Below are 20,000 nucleotides of genomic sequence, written 5' to 3'. Positions count from 1 at the left end.
CTATGGTAGCCTAAAGTCATTACACAAGGAAGCGCTGGGGAAGTTTACGCACAGTAGACAGTGGTTAGGACCGTTAGTCAAGTTGAGCCAAGGCTAGGATGATGAATAGGGAACTCTGATACAGATCATATACGCGAGATAGATCTAGAAAATAGTCCGATTTTGGGTTTATGTCAGTGTTGTAGGGTTACATAGCTCATACATTTTTTGGTAGAGAATTGGGTTTGTAGAACATTTTGGGGATAAATGGGCAGTCTGGAAGTGCTGTAAAGAGGAATAAAATATAACGACAAAGCTTACAAGGTCTTTGAAATAGGTTGGTCCAGTTCCTCTGTGTACAGTAAGACAACTTACCACCCTCCAGCAATACAAAAAAAATGTTTAGGGTTGTTTACTCTGAAAATAGGAAAACCGTGTTATTTGCCAACACAGTCTCCTGCAAGTACAAAGCCTGCATATAGTAATATGTTTATGTTTTCACAAAAAAAAAAAAATCACAGGCCTATTTAATTTGATGGTCAATTCAGAAATCAACTTTGGGACGCTGATTAATAATTTATGGGTTGTTGATCAAGTTTCACGCTAATTTTGGAATGAACTGCAATTATTTTATCACAACAATAGCTAGATCAGCTGAGAGTTCTATTTGTGTTTTGCCACTCCTAACTACAGATTGTAGAGTAACTTAATTGTCCTGTGCAATTATCTTTTTCTCTACAACAAAACAAAAATGATACAACAACAGTGTCTACTATAAAAGGTTGTCCACTGCTTATTGATATGTATTGTGTTATACCTCACAAATGAAACGGTGGACTATTTGGGTTAAGATTATTACAGACCCTTCACAGAATTGCTCATGTCATGTTAGCGCTGCCTTCGCTGCTATTTGTTCCAAGACTGGTGATTTTGGTTCACCCCTGATGTGTTCTGTGCAAGGGAGAAGCCGCCTGCTGAATATTCTATGTGACAGAGCTTCATCTATACTGAGCACAGAAATATTTTTTTCTCAAATGACAGAAGGCAGTCAATATGTACCGGAGATTCTTATCATAATTGAGAGTGTGCAGCCTGCTTACAAAAAGGTTTCATTTAAATCCAGGCCTCCTGGAAGAAAAGATATATGCGCTAAAATGCTTCACCAAAATGCTGTTACCTTCTGAAGCCAACATAATGAACATATCCCTTTTTTATGGACTGTTACGAGCCTGATAGCAAAAATCAACTTCATGGGTGTGCTTCAAACAAACATCAATCCTTCTGCTTCACTGTGATGCAAGAGTGAAGCAGTGTTTTAGAAACATGCTAATTGTGTTTTATATTACCATCTTTAATTTTTGGTTTGTAATGTTGTAATTAGCACACAGACACGTGCGAGGCAGTAGCAGTTGTCTGACTCACTAATTGTTGTTACACTCACTACACTCACTGACTCACTAATTGTTGCAACGATAATGACGTGAATGTTGTATTGCCGCACTAGGCCGAGTTTTTTAAGTATGTCGATCCAATTTGAAAGTGTGCTGTTCTTTGTCGTGTTAAGCCTAACTGTTATCAGAGTCGAGGTGGAGGGAGTGACTTGTAAAGCAGCCAGGGAAACTGCTTAGAACCTTATTTAAAGTAGATATCAAAGTGAACATTTCCTGAAATACTGGTGGTAGTCAGCATTCAATGCAGTGTGCAGACACACACACACACACACACACACACACACACACACACACACACACACAGGCAAACACACGCACACACATACACACCAGAATTTAAGCCTTCTTTTAGAAACACATCTCCACAAATTTTCCATCTGCACAATTTTTGTGTAATCTGGGTGAGTTTTGAGGATGAGTGACCATCTAACTACCTCTGAAGAGTGATTGGTCCTGTGAGCTCTGTAACCTGCCTGTGAGTATGTGCAGCACACCAGTGGAGATGGAGAAGGAGGCATCTGAGTGGTGTGTGGAGCTCAAATTAGACGCATCAGTCCCTCACTGTGTGGGTCCTTGACTGTTTGGGTCGATTACAGGACCCTGGAGTGATCTGTCTCCCCCCAGCTCAGAAGTCACCTTGGTCCTGTAATCAGATTATGCACAACAGATCCCCAGATCTCCATTTTGATCATTGGGTTTGGGGCTGCACCTGTGCAAAGCCACCCCCTTATTATAACTGTAAACATGTGTTTACTTATTTAAGGGATAAACAGTTTTTTAAGCATATTAAGCATAATTCCTGTTTTATTTGAATGTAATACATGTCAGTACACACTACAGTTTATGGAGGATTTTATTTCATTTTAGAACTAAATTTATCTGAAAATAAATAACATTACTTGCCATGATAATTATCTGTGTTAATTTAAATGACCTAAATACATCAAATTAATCTGATAAGATATTTAATCCAGTGATTCCGCTTGGGTATTGGGTCATTTGCTGGTTCTATGTACTGCATGTTAGCAGGTATATACTTTATGAGTTCCAACAGTAAATGGGAAACCATGAATACGTTACATTTTTTTTTCAGTCACTTTGATACATTTTTGAATCATCATTACCGTTTGTATACAAAAACACACACAACTTGCTCAAAATGCCATGTCTTTCTCTCAAAAAGCAAACATTTAAGTCAATCAACATGTCAGTACCATCAAAATAAAAAGTGTGTCACTGTTATCAACCAGATAGTCAAAATGATTAGCCATTTTGTCAAAATGACAATGTACTCTGAAAGTATTTTCTTATGGAAATGCACGGAGCTGCAGTTTGGCAATTTCAACGGAGCAAATGTACACATTACTGTATGCGGAGCCTGCAGGAGATCAGACAGAATCATATTTTCTGTGTACTCTTACAGTACTGTTTGTACTACAGTTTGATGCCAATGCAATTAATGGTCATATAGAGAAAAAAGACCAGACTGTTGTACTGTACAGCAGTTCTTTCCAGAAAAGAGTAGTAGAAATGGCAAAGTTCGACACTTTAGCATACGATTATTAGCAATTTACTGATACCTAAATGTTTTGGAATGAAGGACTATTCAGCAGAGAACCTGTATAATTTATTTTGACCGACCTGACATTAGCAATTGATGAAATAGCAGAAATTGCTAATGAAATAGCAAAATTGAAATAGCAGAAGTTTGTAAACAATCAATTACGAATAAAGATATGTACTGAGAAATTGCTTTTATGAAAATAGTAGTTTTGAGAATTTTTATTTAGATCTGAGAAATACTCCAAAGTGACTGGGGAAAAAACAAACAAACTGTAAATTGCAATAAAATGTGTGAACTTGCTGCAGTGAGCAGAATACAGTACAGTAAGCATATCAGACACGTATAGCACAAGATCAAAATAAACTCCAGTATAACTGCTGGATCAATTACAAGTGCACCTGTTAGAGCCCATTTTTATTCCTCTACTCTCTTTTATTCTGAGATTCTTAATCACTCTGCTGTTAAAGACAGAGTGGAAAACATCTTCCGTTTTAGTTCAAAGGAAGGTGTTTTTTTTTTTTTTTTTTTTTTTCTCTCCCTCTGCACAGATTGTAGTGTGTTTGTGAGCTACACTTAATTTGAAATCCCCTCCAGGGTGTCTGCAGCCTACTCGAGCCGTTCAAAATAAATTTATCTTCACTCATTTATAATGGAAAATGTTCTGGACAAAAAGGGAACAAAAAATTAATTTGGCTGTTGCCAAAAGCTGCCTTGGCTAATGTGATACTGATACAGTATATCGTATGTGTTACAGTCATCTGAACCAGTTTCGCTGTATTCCAGCATGTTTCAGTTAGTTTGTGTCATCAAAGAGCATGCTCTCCGCCCTCCCACTGTGAAGGTGTGTGTGTGTGTGTGTGTGTGTGTGTTTGTCTATGTGTCTGCATGTGTGTGTCTCAGCTCCGTGGTCCTTCTTGTCTTTTGCATATGAAAATGTGTAATTGCTGTCCTTTGTGCGCACAAAGTGACACATCTGCAACATTTCATTTGTAAAGTAGGCGCCCCTATCATCTCTCCCTCGCTCTCTCTGTGCCACCAAATATGGTGCTAATTGCAGTGGAGTGAGACGGACTGGCAAACAGGAGTGCTCCGGTCTGGCCTTATTAGGTAAAGAACAAGCAACCTCACCATCAACAAGTGTCCCTGTGCCAGAATTAGACAAAAAATAGATGAGCAGCTTGAAAGGAAAATACATTTTGTGTGTCTCTGTGTGTGTGTGTGAGCTAGTATGTTTTGTCCATATGTGTGTGTTGTGTTTCTTTGTTTGTGTGTGTGTGTTTATATGTGTGTGTGTGTGTGTGTGTGTGTGTGTGTGTGTGTGTGTGCTAGTATGTTTTGTCCATGTGTGTGTTATGTTTCTTTGTTTGTGTGTGTGTGTGTCATGGACTCAAACCAGTCAAGGATGTATGGTGGGGGGGGGGGGGGGGGGGGGGGGTGATGCGTCTAATTTGAGCCCCACACACCACACACTTCTCCATCTCCACTGGTGTGCTGCACAGACTCACAGGCAGGTTACAGAGCTCACAGGACCAATCATTCTTCAGAGGTACAGTAGTTAATCCTCAAAACTCACCCAGATTACATAGTAGATTAAATATTTTTGGAGTTTCTAGGTTTCTAAAACTAGGCGTACATTTTGGTGTGTGTGTGTGTGTGTGTGTGTGTGCGCGCGCGCATGTGTGTTTGTGTGTCTGTCTGTGTTTGTGTGTGTGTGTGTGTGTGTGTGTGTGTGTGTGTGTGTGTGTGGTGTGTGTGTGTGTGTGAGAGAGAGAGAGAGAGAGAGAGAGAGAGAGAGAGAGAGAGAGAGAGAGAGAGAGAGAGAGAGTCTGTCTGCCTGTCTGCCTGCCTGCCTGTGTTTTTCTGTTTGTGTGTGTGTGTGTGTGTGTGTGTGTGTCTGGTTGTTTTCACATTCCTCTCATCAGTCTCAGTAAGAAATGAGTAATAATTAAGTAAAGTGCAGCTGCACGGCGCGTCAGGGTCATTTAAACTCAGTGCAGCTTTATTATCGCTGCAGCGGGTGGAGAACAGCAGACGTCTCCCCGACTCCTTTTTTAATGAAACATGCCATTCACACAATCCATACAGGAAGTTAATCAAGTTTTGATGAATGTGTAACAGAGGCATTTATCTCCCTTTGCAGAGGCTTGACCCAACACACGGAGGAGACGTTGAGCACAGGGAGGGGTGTGTGTGTGGGGGGGGACTGATCTAATTGTATTGTATTGTCACCGTACTTTTGGTATATTCACTGACCAAGGTCCAGGCATTGAGGGCCTTTGAGGTTGGCTATAATCTCAGATGTCGATGTGATTGAAATTTATTCATTTTCCACACCGCGTACAACCTAATAAATGGCACGTCTTATCTCAGTGGTATCTGATTATATCTGCAGAGGAGTAATGAAGGATGCATTCAACCGTGTTTTTTTTTTCTGCTTCTCATCACTGATTAGATGATTGCATAGTTGCCACATGATACACACGGTTTAGAATGACCGCAGAAGTACCGCAGAAGATGTGGTAACACATTGTGTATTAGAACAATGCATTGAAAGGGTTATTTATATTAACGCATGAAAGGGTTATTTATATTAAATTCTGCAACTAATGGTAATGTCAATGGACCACAAGGACTACTAGGAATAGTTGTTGGATAACATTCAAGTGTAGGTTGGTTAAAAGATCCAGATCTCTCTCATCAGCTACTACAGTAAAGGTAGAGAATGAGACAAACAGTCATGTGTTTGCAAATAGGTTTGTTTGTTTACAAGAGGCCATTACCTTTTCTTCTTTGCATATGAAAAATGTAAAAACAGAGCTAATCATGAAAGCTACCATGGGTGGATATGATATCAAATACAATGCCCCGTGGTGCTTTGCCTTGGCTTGGATCATGCCCATATGCCCTGAAGTTAACCCCAGGGCAGGGGCTGCGTGTTTATAGCTGTGTCTCACATGATGGATTTCAGAATTAAATAGGCTCTGCTTCCCTTTGCTGATTATATTCCCTTTTCCCTCTCATTTTCATGTGCCAACACTTTTTAGTCGCTTTAGTATCACCTAAGGTGAGAGCTCCCCTACAGTAGATGTGTCTAACAGACTTGTGTTAACATTGTGTTAGACACACGCACACACACACCAAAACACAGCACTTGATTTTTGAAAGGTGTTGGAGTGTTACACTTCTCACGGTCGCATCTGCAGAGCTCTTGACATACTTTCGCATTAGATCATCAGCACGTCTATGATTAGATCTGTTGCTGGCTGAACTGCGTTGTTGCCCTCCCATAATTCCGTGGCGTTTTCCTGACAGTGCCGCACCTAACTGGCCCTTAAGACATGTCATAACATTACATGCCAAATAAGGGCAGCCATATTACACGTGCACAGAGCTGACTGTATTGCATACACTTAAAAATGCACCAAATTAGAATCACAACGACTTCATGACTGTTGCTAGGCAGATTAGCCGACTTTAAAAAAACAGTAGACACTTATCATGTTCTGTGTTGTTCGCAGTGCCCGGCCCGGTTCCCATGGAGTCGATCCAGACGGGACCTTATGAGGAGAAGATCTTCATGCAGTGGAAAGCTCCCAACGAGACAAATGGGGCCATCACACTATATGAGGTAACACTGAATTAACAGACTCCTGCCTTTTTTTAGAGCTCGTCCATAGCTCTATGCACTCTATGTGTACATACTGTATGACACAGTGAAAACATCTCTGCTGTGTTCGTTTTAAATTGTAAATGTGTTTTCAGTTATCAAGTCATCATTTACTTGTCTTGCCTAAAATCCCCCTTCAAAAAAAAAGAAAGTCGCATGGAGTGTAAAGCCAAGCTAAGCTGTGTTTGTTTGCAGTTTAATACTTCACATTTAAGTGATGTTTAATTGATGCTGTATTGGAAAAGAAAAGGAAAAAAGAAAAGAACGCTGAGTGCAGTTGGGCTACTTGACTCGATTTGTATGCACTACTTAAGGACACCAGCAAGACAAAAAGAGGAGTGTGTTAATATCTCTTTCATAAAACTTAAACATCAAACCTGGGAACTCAATGTCCTCAAGGTCCTCTGATTTACTTTGGATAGGAAAGATGACAAAAAAAAAAAAAAAACGCATTGATGTACAAAAATCTAAAAGCTTTCCAGACATTCCACCCTAACTATTACTCCGACAGTGTGTCAAACAAATGTTTTTTTTTTTTTTTTTTTCAAATCGTCTGTCTCCGCATAAGGTCGCAAAAAGAAGAAAAATAAAACGAGGCCGCATCTGCTTTGAAGGTGCATTGGTTAATGATCGGCGAACAAAGGCCTGCTGAAGTCTTTGATGGTGAGATTTGAGGCCTCACTCCGTCCATTGTACTGGTAGCTTTTGTTCCCAGCCTCAGCATTAATATGAAATTAGTCTCCAGCCCATCTTTAGAGCAAGACTGACAGAATTCACCAAATGTATTGAGGAGAGGCACAATGTGTTCTCATTTCCCCATAATTGCTGTAATAGCCTTCATTGATTCAATTAAAAGCCTTGAATCGCATTATCCTGGAGATCTGAGGAATTATAAAGCCCAGCTCTTGTTTTCAGGTCTGAGGCAAATTAGAGCCCAGACAATGTCCTCTGGGCACACAGGGAGGATTGAACTATGGGCAGGTGATAGGAGGATGGACAGATAGAGAAAGAGAGAGAGAAAGAGAAAGGCAAAGGGAAGAGAGTGACAGTGAACAGGGGAGCGGAGAGAGAGAAAGAACGAGTAGCGACTGTAAATCAGCTCACCTTTCTCTTCCTCTGTGGAGTACGTTCTCACCCCCTGAAGAACGGCAATCCCTTTCAGAATTCAGAATAGAGGCCCCGCACCGCTGTTTGTTTAAACTTTCAAAAGGAGAGTTGAAGTGCGGAGCACACGGACGAGTCTGCCTGGCGTCTGCTGGGCCAGGCAGGCAGCGCTGGGGCCGGGGTTTTGCCAAGACAGCTAGGAAAAGGGCCCGGAGATGAGATGTTGCATCACATTTCGCATCGCCATGCGGCACTGCTACACTGCACATCACCAAGAACACATGCTCATACTCGATGAGACAGGGCACACAGCAGAAAGGCTTCAGTGGAAAACAGGATTCCGGCGAGGGAAAAGCGTGACAACTCACCCAATCTGATGTAATGATATTCTCTACGATCACATTAGTGTCTCCATGCTCCAGGAAAGTAAATGATAGCAAATCTGATGTCAACACACAGGGAATGGCTTGTTCAAAGGTGTCAAGGTGAGCCAGCCATCGTTAAATGATATTGGAGTTAGTTTGAGTTGAGTCTTGCCATCCTGTTTCTTGATCAGTCATTTTTGACTTACTGTATGTGAGACAGATTCAGAATGCTAATAATCACTTATAGCTGCTCTGCAGCAATAGCCTAACAGTGTATCCCAACTGGATCTGAGTGAGCGACTGTCGTGTAGCATTGAATTTTCTGTGTCCACACTGAATCCGTTAAATATCCTCTTCTATTTTGTTATTTAAAATTAAAATGCTTGCACTGCAAAGACTTTAATTTTCGTTTCATTAAAGTAGGATAACAGGGGTTTGTTACCCCGGTCGCTACTAAATAAAATATTTTTTATATAAAAATATAAAAATATTATTGCAATTGGAAAGTGCACCTGTTGTACAAGAGAGAGAGTATGGTGTTTTTGTGTACTGCTCAAATCATCGCGCTGCACAGCACTCTGCGGCATTGTGCCCAGTTAGGACCTTCCAATGGAAAACAATGTAATTAAAGTGATTTTGGAGCTACTGTACTGTAACACTCGCTCGCATTGCAAGCAGTTAGGACACAATGTAATGAATGAACCAGCCCTCCCCGTCATTCTCAGACATATCTATGACAACACATGTATTCCTACGCCCGCTGTTTAATAAACCCCATTCTCAGATGGCCAACACCACATTTGTATTTTTAAGCCTGCTGTTTGATAAACCCCATTCTCCAAATCATCCGATCTATCCGTTTGATCATGTTCTGATTTTGGGAATCCGTTCTTGTGGCCCTTGGAATTGGATGTTTCCAATTCCAGTCATGGTGCCGTGGAGTCCTGTCCAAAAGCTTACAAGGTATCCCAGACAATAATTGCCTTCCCGACATCACACAAATGAAAGAAACAGATGAAAGGCATGTTGGGAAATCAGAATGTGCTCTTTGCATAATGAGCACACATTTATCAATAGAGAGGGGACTTTTGGATGTGATGATTTATTTTTTACGTGCGCGCGCGCGCTGTGTGTGTGTGTGTGTGTGTGTGTGTGTGTGTGTGTGTGTGTGTGTGTGTGTGTGTGTGGTCTTGTACCTAACACTCTTCCACAGGCCTTATCTGTATGCAAATGAAGAGCAAATACCCTCACACTTCATTGCTTTGTATTAGACCTTGATGTTTGTTTTGTCTAATTTGCAGTGCATTGCTGAGTTCATTTGATCACATCCTGCTCTCTCTGTGTCCTCTGATTTAGTTGTTGTCATCCCTCTGATCTTGTGTAAATAGGACCCTTTTATTGTTGTCTTTTGCATCTGTTTGGCAGAAAACAGGTCTCTGAATCAGGGAAATGTGTATGACAGGCCTGTAATGCAGAACTACTTCTACAGTGGGCAGAGAGAGCATTATATATGGGCAGATGGTGGTTGAGCTAGTATGATTAATTTTCTCCACTTAAGTGGGAGTAGGTGTCTAAAAATGTCACACATTTTTGGAAGTATTTTTTTTTTTTTTGTGGCACCACCGCAGGGGAAAAAAACTTCAACTAATCATGTCTAGAGGATCACACCTTTCCAGCAGTTTCCGAAAAGAGTGACATTTTTTACTTGTTTTCCTCAAATGATTCAAGTTGATGTCTTTGTTCAACTCATGACACAGACTTGACCTAAATCCTCAGTTTTTTTGTATCCCCAAACCTTCGGGTGATGAATTCATCCAAAGAAGACATGATTTATTTTCATTGAAAGTATTCTTTCATTTTGTTTTTTTGCTGTTGGAAAATTTTTCCCCATTTATTTATTTATTTTAAATCGTTTTATGGTAAACAACACTTTTAGCTCAAACGTCTCCCCTGAGATGTGAAAGTGTGTGTGTTTGAAGAGGAGAATGTGCAGGGCTCTGGCTGTGTGTGTGTGTGTGTGTGTGTGTGTGTGTGTGTGTGTGTGTGCGCACGTGCGTTGGAGCAATGACATGGCCTTCCGTCTTGGTGCAGATGCTGTGGCGTGCCAAACGTTTGATCCTGCCTCCCCTCATGGCATCTAGGTTGGGTTGGGGGGTGTTGTGGGATGCATCGGTGCTGGGTGGGGTGGGGTGGGGTTGGGTGTTGTGGGATGCATTAGGGCCAGGGTTGGGTATAGTATGGGCTGCGGTGTGGGGTGGGGGAGGTGTTGCTGCCTCGTGGTGGTAGTCATAGTGGTGGTGGTAGGGTGGAGGGTCTAAGTAAGTAGCTGTCGCTACCGTGCTGATGTATTGGGAGAGCTTTGGGGCCTAACGAAGATAAACAGCTGGTGCGGCCTCAGTGGATGGAGATGGAAAGAGAGAGACAGAGAGAGAGAGAGAGAGAGAGAGAGAGAGAGAGAGAGAGATGCAGGCCCCATCACACACTCCATCCGCGCCACCACATTGTTTTTCATCTCCGTCAATAAAGGGCTAAATTGAGTGCCGGCTCTCAGACGCGGGGTGCACACCGGCCCGCTTGGCCCCTGTCCTCCCCGCGGGCCCGTCAAGAGCGCTTAGCGACAGATGGGGCGCATCCAGCACACACACGCACTCACACACACACACACACACACACACACACACACACATGCGTACGAGGAGATGGGTGGAGGAGGTTGGGGCTGTGGTGTGTCCCCCTTCTATTTTCATTCAGGGCTCGGCGTGTGTGCATGCCACCTGCTTTCACTACGCCGAGTACCGATAGGCAGGATGTAGTGCAAACCGGTAACGCTAATGGAACACTACTTACTCCAGCAAGCTCTCACAACGACCAGACACAAGCCTCGGCTTTTTACCTGCCGCTGAACAAAGCATTGTGAAGAATAAGCACACACACACACTCACACACACACACACACACACTCACACACACACACACACACACACACACACACACACACACGCATAGGCACACAATATTGTGATTTATATTTGTTTATTTTGCTCCAAGTAAACAAATACCAGTTCTGTATGTAACATCGGCCTGTCTCCTATAGTGTTTACTGCCACTTCTGCGTAGATGGGAGCTGTGGATGTACAGTACGTCCTCATAAAAACCTCTTAATTACATATTGACTGTGGCAGCTTATCTGCGTCCTGACTAATAGCTGGTTGGAGTTGACAGCTGGAGACAAGGCAATGCGCAATGCTCTACACCTGAGTGAGAGGCAGGATGGGACATACTTGGAGCATCCTGACATGCGCTTGGGACTTGTCTTTGCTTTTCCCCGTCTCTTTTGGTGTCTGTTCCGCCGTTCCGCCAGGGCTAGCGGATTTCCACATGTTTGTTGTCTTGTCAGGTCTTTTCATTTCCTTGGCCCGTTCTTTTCCCAGATGCAAATTTGCCTGCTGCCGTTTTGTGGTTTCTCCTGTTTGCTGCAGTAGCGATGGCACATCAAGAGAAGAGTAGTCCCCCCCCACCCCCAGCACCATCCCACCTCACACATTCACTGCTTCTCTCTCTCTCTCAGGCCTTCCCTGGTCAATTTCCCTCCTCTGGACACATGCAGTCCATTAGAGCCTGGCCTTTAACAGACAGTTAATGGTGGGTCACACAGTGGATAAGAGAAGCCATTTCGCCTGCCCCCAGACTCCCCCCCCCCCCCCCTCGCCCCCTCTACTCCATTGACAGTACAGACAGGGAAGGGGAAAACATCCATCACTTCACTTTCCTTTTTGCTTTCTCTCCTTTCACACTTCTCCATGTGTCCTCTCATGATCTTTATCAGGTTGAGAATGACATGTGGTGAGTGTGTGTGTGCGTGCGTGCGTGCGTGCGTGCGTAGTGGAAGCTCAGTGAAAGAACTACAGCTCACTGAGTGTGTCATGCCAAGTCACAGGTCCCTTTTGGACACACCTGGGGAAAACAATGTGCGGAAAAGAATAAGCCCTGAAATGAATCGGAAGTGAATGGAGCCATGGAGAGTGTCCTCTTCTCACAGATTTTTGTTGTTGAATAGATGCATTTTCTCAAGAGACTGTCTTAGTTACCAAAGAGTTCAATCTAAGGAGCATCACAGATAGCGACATAAAGCACAGCCTCAAAACTGCACAACAGTGGGGTTATTCCATCTACTCCACAAAAGCACTGCCAGGGCCCGGTGCCTTCTCTTTCACAGCGCAGTAAAATGCGTTGGCTTTATGATGTCTGTTCAGCAGCTGGGTCTCTTGACAGAGCGTACTGTATTAAACGAGCGCGATGGAGGCAGAGCAACATGCGCGGGAATGAAACTAAAGCAGGAATGATCGCAGAGTAATATTTTATGGCTCTCCATATGAAAAAAAAAGAAAAAAAGACTGAATCAATGGGGGACATTTTATGGTATTCCATCGTGAGAAACTGAGCAGGCACCAGCATCTTTGTTGGACCAGGGTGTTGTTAATGGATCCCAGGGAAAATGTGTGGCATGTGCTGAGGCAAATGTGATCTATGTGGACACAGGCTGAGCCATTTCTTCATAAAGCTCTCCTAAATAAAACTTCTCAATGGGCCTATACACCTGCGGTCAAGATTGACAGTGCCAGTGAAGCGAAGGGACTATTGCAAGAGACAGGCAACAGTGAGGGGTGATTTACAATATATTGCCAGCCCCCCCCCCCCCCATCCTGCCGCCTGCCATTGATTAGAGTCAAAGCCCAGTGCCCACGCTGGCATAAAATGTATAATTTATTTGCATGATAAAATGGAGTGTCGACATTACCATTAAATCAGAGCCATATAACAATAGCGATGAAACCAGCTCCCAGTTAGTTCCACAGTGTGTGTGTGTGTGTGTTTCAGCATTTAAATGAGTTATTCCAAGAACCCCATCAAATTTTTATTTAGGCGTCTGAAATTAGTTTGGTTAGAGGTATTTGCATGGTTTGTTTGTGTTTGCCGTCCTGTATGGAGATACTCAATTAGCCACCTGAGGTGTCCCTAAAGCTAAATGACCACACTAACAGGCCACACACATAACCTTTCTGTTTCAGGCTGCAACAGTTAGCATTTTACTTCTTTTGCATGGTGCATCCCGGGAGGTTTCTGTCATTTGCACCGCTTGAAGAATTACTCTGATCAATCTGGATTAGCTCGGAGGCCTAAGATACCCCAGGTGCTGCCAGACAGCTGCTGATGTCTGGCTCCCGGGTGATGCGAGACAGGGACCGCGGAACGAGGCAATGCGAGACAGGGACCGCGGAACGAGGCGAGACAGCAGGTGCCTCAGGACAACGCCCATTGGTGCGCTAGGCAATTTAATATGTAGCAACGAAAATACTGGCCTTTTTTTCACCCTTCGTACACCCCCCCCACCCCCCCACCCCCATCATCCCCCAGCTCTTTCAGTGTGTTGGCCGCCATCAGGTAAAACTGTATGTGAAATGGCGAATGTACCCTGGCTGTGTTGTGGCCCGTGGACCGACATGAGGTCAGAAAAGCCATGCTGAATCACTCACCCACCATGAAAGCTTTTCACGCCCGCAGGCCTGCCAGGCACACAGCTGTCAATTGGATTTGATTTGAATTCTCAGGACAGCGTTGTGAACTGTGAAAACGTCAAGCCTAAAATGTTTTGATTGCCCCCATAAAACCCAGTAGCCGTCAATTTGGACATGTTTCCATCTCAGGCAATGTGCCGGACAGCTCAGCTTTTGTGCACTCATGCATCCAATTCTTTTATCAATGTTCATATGGTTTTTCATCGACTTTTATTGCTGATTTTTTTGTTCAACTGTTTGTGGTAAAAGGCAGAAAGCACTCAAGGCCACTGCACAGCCATTTTTTATCCAACAAAAACGTTTCTGAATGTAAACAAATGGGTCGTTTCAGTTCGTGCACAATCACCTAGAGACTTTATCTTGAAAATCATGTATTTCTGTACTCCAGGTGATGTAAAATCTCAGATCCCAATGCCAAAAACGAATACAAATGTATCATGTTAACTTTTGAGTCAAAAAGATGGTAACCATATCTCTGACCTCATCCCGATCTTGCCCAGAATGGAAATACTGCACAAATATTTGTATGGAAACTAGGGATGCATGATATATCGGCGGCCGATATATTATTAGCCGATAAGTGAAAAAAATGAAAATATTATTATCGGTCCGATAACAGAATTCTGGCCGATAATTTGCGCCGATATTTTTTAAAGTCCTAATTTAGGCCTACGTAAGGTCCGTCTGGCTACACTGAGCTACTTGAGCTTTGTTGGCTATACTTTTTCCTCAATATAATGTCAGCGGTGTGAATGTATTTCACCACTCTAACAAAATCTGTGAATATGCGTTCATTGGGGAATCTGTGCATCTCAAAATCCTCTCGTGAATGATCCGCCATTTAACCGTAACAGAGCGGAGCTCAGCCCTATCAAGAGCTATCTTGTGCTGGTGTGTTTGCACTTTACCGTGCTGGTCGGGGAAACAAATAAACAAACTCGTTAGTGGGACGAGTACGTAAGTAGGCCTAGTTCTAAGTTGTGTTTTAGTATTATATTTGCATTACTTTAGCTTGGGTTTTGTATTATTACCTAGAAATATGCTAACCATTCGTGCTTCAGTTCCAGACAGGTCATCATAATAAGTTATTAAAACCTTCGGGGCTAACTCCTTTCATTTCTGCTGCAGCAGGTTGTGCGCAACAGAGTAGACGGACATAAGATACAGTCTGAGGAGTTGCAGCTTTATTCAGTTACCCGCAGTTGAAACTAAACTAAAGGTTCCCTCACAAACTCTGATTTGGTCGCTATACTGTAGCTTATTCCAAGCTGAGCCGTTTATGAGCGTTTAGTCCTAAATGAAAATGATTCAACTCTCTAGCCACTCACTCGCAATTCACTGTCGTCAGGTTCACTTAAAGGAGCCACACATACTGTAGCCTAGGGCTAGGCTACTGTTATGTTGTTTACTGCCGTACAATTGAGGACTATTATGAGTTCTGTCCATCATTTGATGGTAGGTAAAATTACTGCAATAAAATTATGCTTATTAAATGCTTTCCCCAAATCACTTTTCACAATTTTTTTTCAAGAGTAATATTATCGGTTATCGTATCGGTATCGGCCACAACAAACCAATAAATATCGCTTATCGTTATCGGCCCAAAAATTCCATATCGGTGCATCTCTAATGGAAACATATAGATTTTATAATCTTAAAATATAAGAAATATCGCCAGGTGCATCTGACCCATCCAGCTGTTGTCTTTCCAGTCCTCACCTGGGTTTCTGTCTGTGTGTGTGTGTGTGTGTGTGTGTGTGTGTGCTCCTGCAGATCACCTTTAAGGCCCTGAACTCCCTGGACCCCAGCGCGGACCTCACCACGCAGCACGGGAGCGTGTTCAAGCTGCGCAACGAGACGCACCATCTCTTTGTGGGTCTCTACCCCGGGACCACCTACTTCTTCACCCTGAAGGCCCGCACCAGCAAGGGCTTCGGACCGCCCGTGACCACACGCGTGGCCACCAAGATAGCAGGTCAGGGGCCGCACGCTATTTTTCCCTCTGAAGACAGGCATCGTTTTGACCAATGTGTGATGATAATCCCCCGACACCGTACAAATTTGCTACAAATCATGCCAAATAAGCCCCCGAAACCACACATGGTCCCTCAATTTTATGGACACACAGACTCAATTTACCTAGAATTTTTCTGAAATCCTTTTGAACTCATTCAGCCTGGGGGAACTGGGAAGGCAAAATGTGAAATGCTATAAATTAAGGCCGGTAAACACAGAGTAACAGCAGCTTCTCCTTGGCCCCCAGCATCAACATAATCTCCCCTGAGCCCCACAAAGATGTAACGTTGCAAGGTTTTTCCACCGCATACCCAACTGCAGCAGTTTCATCTCTGCCAGAGATAATGATCAGTGGTGTCAAAGTGGCATCTCACAAACACAGGAGCACAATGGTGTTTGGCACACCTTCACACAAACAGGCTGCACCACACTGATGACCAGTGTACAATTATGAGCACAAGCATAATGCCATAGTTGGTGCTATAATGCTGAAACAGGAATATGCTAATGTATTTTAAACTCAATTTATTTAGTTTAGTGTACGCTGTACAGTACTTACTTGCTGAGGGGGGTATGCTTTTGATCAGACTATTACCTATAAGCAAAGTGTTTTGCGACCATTCAGTGATGTGTTGGGTGCAATGTGTTGTGGGCGTGACATCGGATTGCATAGTGCATATCCTGGTTCCCTGGTGGGAAAAACACATGTTTATCTGTCCTTCACATGAGCATAGGCCATTAAAAATGAATTTGAAGATGAAACCAAAGCTAATTGCCTGGTAAAAGTATACCTCAAAAAGTGTGAAATGTTTGACATAGTGTTGCTTTAAATTGTGAATATTATTTGGTCATTAGTACGGACGTTCTGTTTGTCTTGACTCCACAGCTCCGATGATGCCTGAGTATGAGACAGACATGCTGTTGAACGAGACGGACACCACCATCACCGTACTCCTCAAGCCGGCCCAGTCCAGAGGAGCTCCGGTCAGGTATGTCTGCTGCCGTCGCCCGCCGTCATCTCCTCCATTACCACCAGAGCTGTCACGGGGTGTGTCCGTAAATGACTTAGAAACATCTGGATTAGTATTCTATAATTGTCATGGAGTCAATCAGTGAGTAAAGAAGGCTCAACTGTCTCTGACAGGAAACATGACTTGCAGCAAAGAGTTCAGAATAATACATTATGTTCTAAATGTATTATTATAAATAAAAAAAATACATAAATGTATTATACCACAATCAAGCAAAGACACAGGTGTAGAGGAACTTTGATCTCCTCCACTTTAGTGTCCGCTGGCTGTCTGTCTGGCTGCCTCTACATATCCATGAGCGATTCGGAGGGTTGCACAGATAGGCCAGGGTAGATGGTGACAAAGGCATGAAGCTCTAACTCCTTAAAATTTACCTGTCAGGGATATGTGACATGTGCCGGAGAGATGTACCATCATCATCAGCACAGAATGGGACATTTTGCGGTATTAGACACAGTCATTCAAATAACTGGTGTTTGTATGCAAAGATGCTGATTATCTAGTTTCATTTGAGTTTGGCAGAGTTGCCTTTGTGTTTTAGTGGTTGAGTTTTGCAAGCACAAACTACAGTAGGCAGAGCTCTGTGTGCCAACAGAGACTATTGTACGCTGGATTAAAAAAGCTCTCATTATGAGAAGGAAAAAGAAACACAAAACTCTAGCAGTGTATTTGCTCTGAGAGAGATGTAGTTAGTTGAGTCTGCAGTTGAGTCTGCATCTTAAATGAAGGCAGGTGCTGAGGGCCCCAGACCAACTTCTGTGATGAAAGAAAGATTGCTGTGTAACAACCACATGGTTATTGATTTATGTGTCTGCACTACATCATAGCAGGTCAGAGGATAACCAATTCTATAATGATTTCTTGCATGATTTTAACATTTTAATTTGAGTAAAAAACCCAATAAGGTCAAACACACAAGCACACACACACACAGACACACACACACACAGACACACAGACACACACACACACACACACACACACACACACACACACACACACACACACACACACACACACACACACACACACACACACACCACCACACCACCACCACCACCACCACCATACATCACCAACCCAACTCCCACACACTGAATATTCCATTGAAAGCCATTAGCTTTAAAATAGATATACGGTCTTTGAAAAAGAAAAGTGTTCTTTGGTTTCATAAGTAATTATCCATTATAAAAGATGTCAATTTACAGCCTGGGATAATTTGTCACAGTCCTTTGGTGAAACATACATTTCCCTAATTGCACATAATTGTGAAGTATGTTCTTAGCATTGAGGCCCATAATTGCGGGGGGCAACGCGCTGTCCTGCATCGAGACTCAAAGGAGGCCCTTATGTCCATTCAGATGTGGCTGGACAGAAACAAACAGCGCGCTCATTACCAATTCCTCCTCCTTGACAAGGTCTCTCCAAAAGCCTGCTCCTCAGCTCTCCTTTAGCCCCGTCTCTGTCACGGCTAATTAGAGAGAGATTTCCCTCTGCTGGACCGCCACTGAAATGCCTGCTTGGACTCAGCAGCTCTCTCTCATTCTCGGTCTCTCTCTCTCACTCTCTCTCTCTCTCTCTCACTCTCTCTCTCTCTCTTCTCATTCAAAGAAGCTCTATTAGCATGACTGTTTGGGTACAGTGTTGCCAAAGCCAGTGTTACAGACAACACAGTAGAATCACAAAAGAAACAAAATAGAGATAGAGCAATGCAGGTAAACATGTGAACACAGAATGAACAATAGCACCTCTCTCTCTCTCTCTCTCTCTCTCTCTCTCTCTCTCTCTCTCTCTTTCCCCTCTCTTTCTTTCTCTCTCCCATCATTTTTCTCCCCATCTCTCTCTCTTCCCCTCTCTCTCTCTCTCTGTCTCTCTATCTGTCACTCTTCCTCTATCTGTGAGGCTGAACTGGTGTGTCCAAATTCTGCACGGATCCATATCTTATGGGCAGCAGCTCTTTTCTGTTGGAGGTGATGCTGTTTGGACTGCCTGCATCACAAAGTAGGCCTGTCCTGTACAGATGTCAGATTCCTGACCCTACTGCTTGGTTATGAACATTATCTGATGATAACAGTTGTCCCTTCATCTATATTCCTGCAAACTCAGCAAACTTCACAGCATCACCTTGATCCTTGTCTAGGACCCTATTCCCTAGGACCCTGTTCACTAGGACCCTGTTCACTATGACCCTATTCACTGGGACCCTATTCACTAAGACCCTGTTCACTAGGACCCTGTTCACTATGACCCTATTCACTGGGACCCTATTCATTTGGACCCTGTTCATTAGGACCCTGTTCACTAGGACCCAATTCACTAGGACCCTGTTCACTAGGACCCAATTCACTAGGACACTTTTCCTCTTGCATTCCAGCCTCTCTTGTCCTGTGCTTTACAAAGGTATTTTCTAGTGAGTAAGAGGGTGTCTATGTTCCTTCAGGTAGAAGGCTAAGAGTGTATGAGGTAAAATGATCTGGCTTTTGTGTGTATACAGGGCCCTCTAGGCTCTCACACAACAGCACCTTTATGTCAGACTCTCTACATATGCTCAGATATATAAACAATCTGTTGACACTTAGTTAACAACAATGTACTGTATGCTTAAGGTTAAGGTTAGGGGTTGGGTTTGGTTAAGGTGATGTGATGAATGATTTAACAACAATTTGAAAGACTGTCAGCTCTAAGGTCCCAAAGCCACTGTAGCCAGACTAAACTCTAGTCTTGTGTTGTCATGGTGCGTTGTCATGGTGCGTTGTCATGGTGTACATGTGTGATCAGAGGTGTGTGTTCCCCTGCAGTGCGTACCAGGTGGTGGTCCAGGAGGAGCGGAAGCAGAAGGTGCGGCGGGCGACCGATGCGGTGGAGTGCTTCGCCGTGCCCATGAGTTACCGCAACGCCTCCATCCACAACTCGGCCCACTACTTTGCCGCCGAGCTGCCGCCGGCCACCGTCGCGTCCACGCACTCCTTCACCATAGGGGACAACAAGACGTACAACGGCTACTGGAACGCGCCGCTCTCACCAGCCAAGAGCTACAGCATTTACTACCAGGCCCTGAGCAGAGCCAATGGGGTGAGTGTGTGTGTGTGTGTGTGTGTGTGTGTGTGTGTGTGTGTGTGTGTGTGTGTGTGTGTGTGTGTGTGTGTGTGTGTGTGTGTGTCCATAGTGGCATGAAGTGGCACCAACATCAACAATGCTGAACGCAAGATCATCTTCAGAAAAGATGGAACTAATTGTGTGTGTGTGT

The 20,000-nt window shown here is 43.5% G+C and overlaps 1 protein-coding gene and 1 long non-coding RNA gene across 18 annotated transcripts in view; one reads left to right on the top strand and one right to left on the bottom strand.

The window, feature by feature from the left end:
• The window catches only part of LOC121707290, a 24,028-nt gene extending 16,081 nt beyond the window's left edge, over positions 1–7,947 (bottom strand). The window contains exon 1 of the long non-coding RNA XR_006031284.1: positions 7,766–7,947. This is a non-coding gene — a long non-coding RNA (uncharacterized LOC121707290). The remainder of the gene's footprint in view (positions 1–7,765) is intronic.
• Positions 1–20,000, top strand: part of ptprt (protein tyrosine phosphatase receptor type T) — a 213,570-nt gene that overhangs the window by 116,166 nt on the left and 77,404 nt on the right. For all 17 annotated transcript variants that reach the window (XM_042089740.1, XM_042089730.1, XM_042089744.1 and 14 more), the window contains exons 9-12: positions 6,513–6,622; positions 15,480–15,681; positions 16,609–16,711; positions 19,552–19,825. In XM_042089740.1, the coding sequence (XP_041945674.1) occupies positions 6,513–6,622; positions 15,480–15,681; positions 16,609–16,711; positions 19,552–19,825 (689 nt within the window). The remainder of the gene's footprint in view (positions 1–6,512; positions 6,623–15,479; positions 15,682–16,608; positions 16,712–19,551; positions 19,826–20,000) is intronic.

The sequence above is a fragment of the Alosa sapidissima genome, chromosome 4 (genome assembly GCF_018492685.1).
Source record: "Alosa sapidissima isolate fAloSap1 chromosome 4, fAloSap1.pri, whole genome shotgun sequence".
Taxonomy (NCBI): domain Eukaryota; kingdom Metazoa; phylum Chordata; class Actinopteri; order Clupeiformes; family Clupeidae; genus Alosa; species Alosa sapidissima.
Note: the sequence above shows the minus strand (reverse complement) of the source record. Positions and strands in the feature narration are given on the sequence as shown.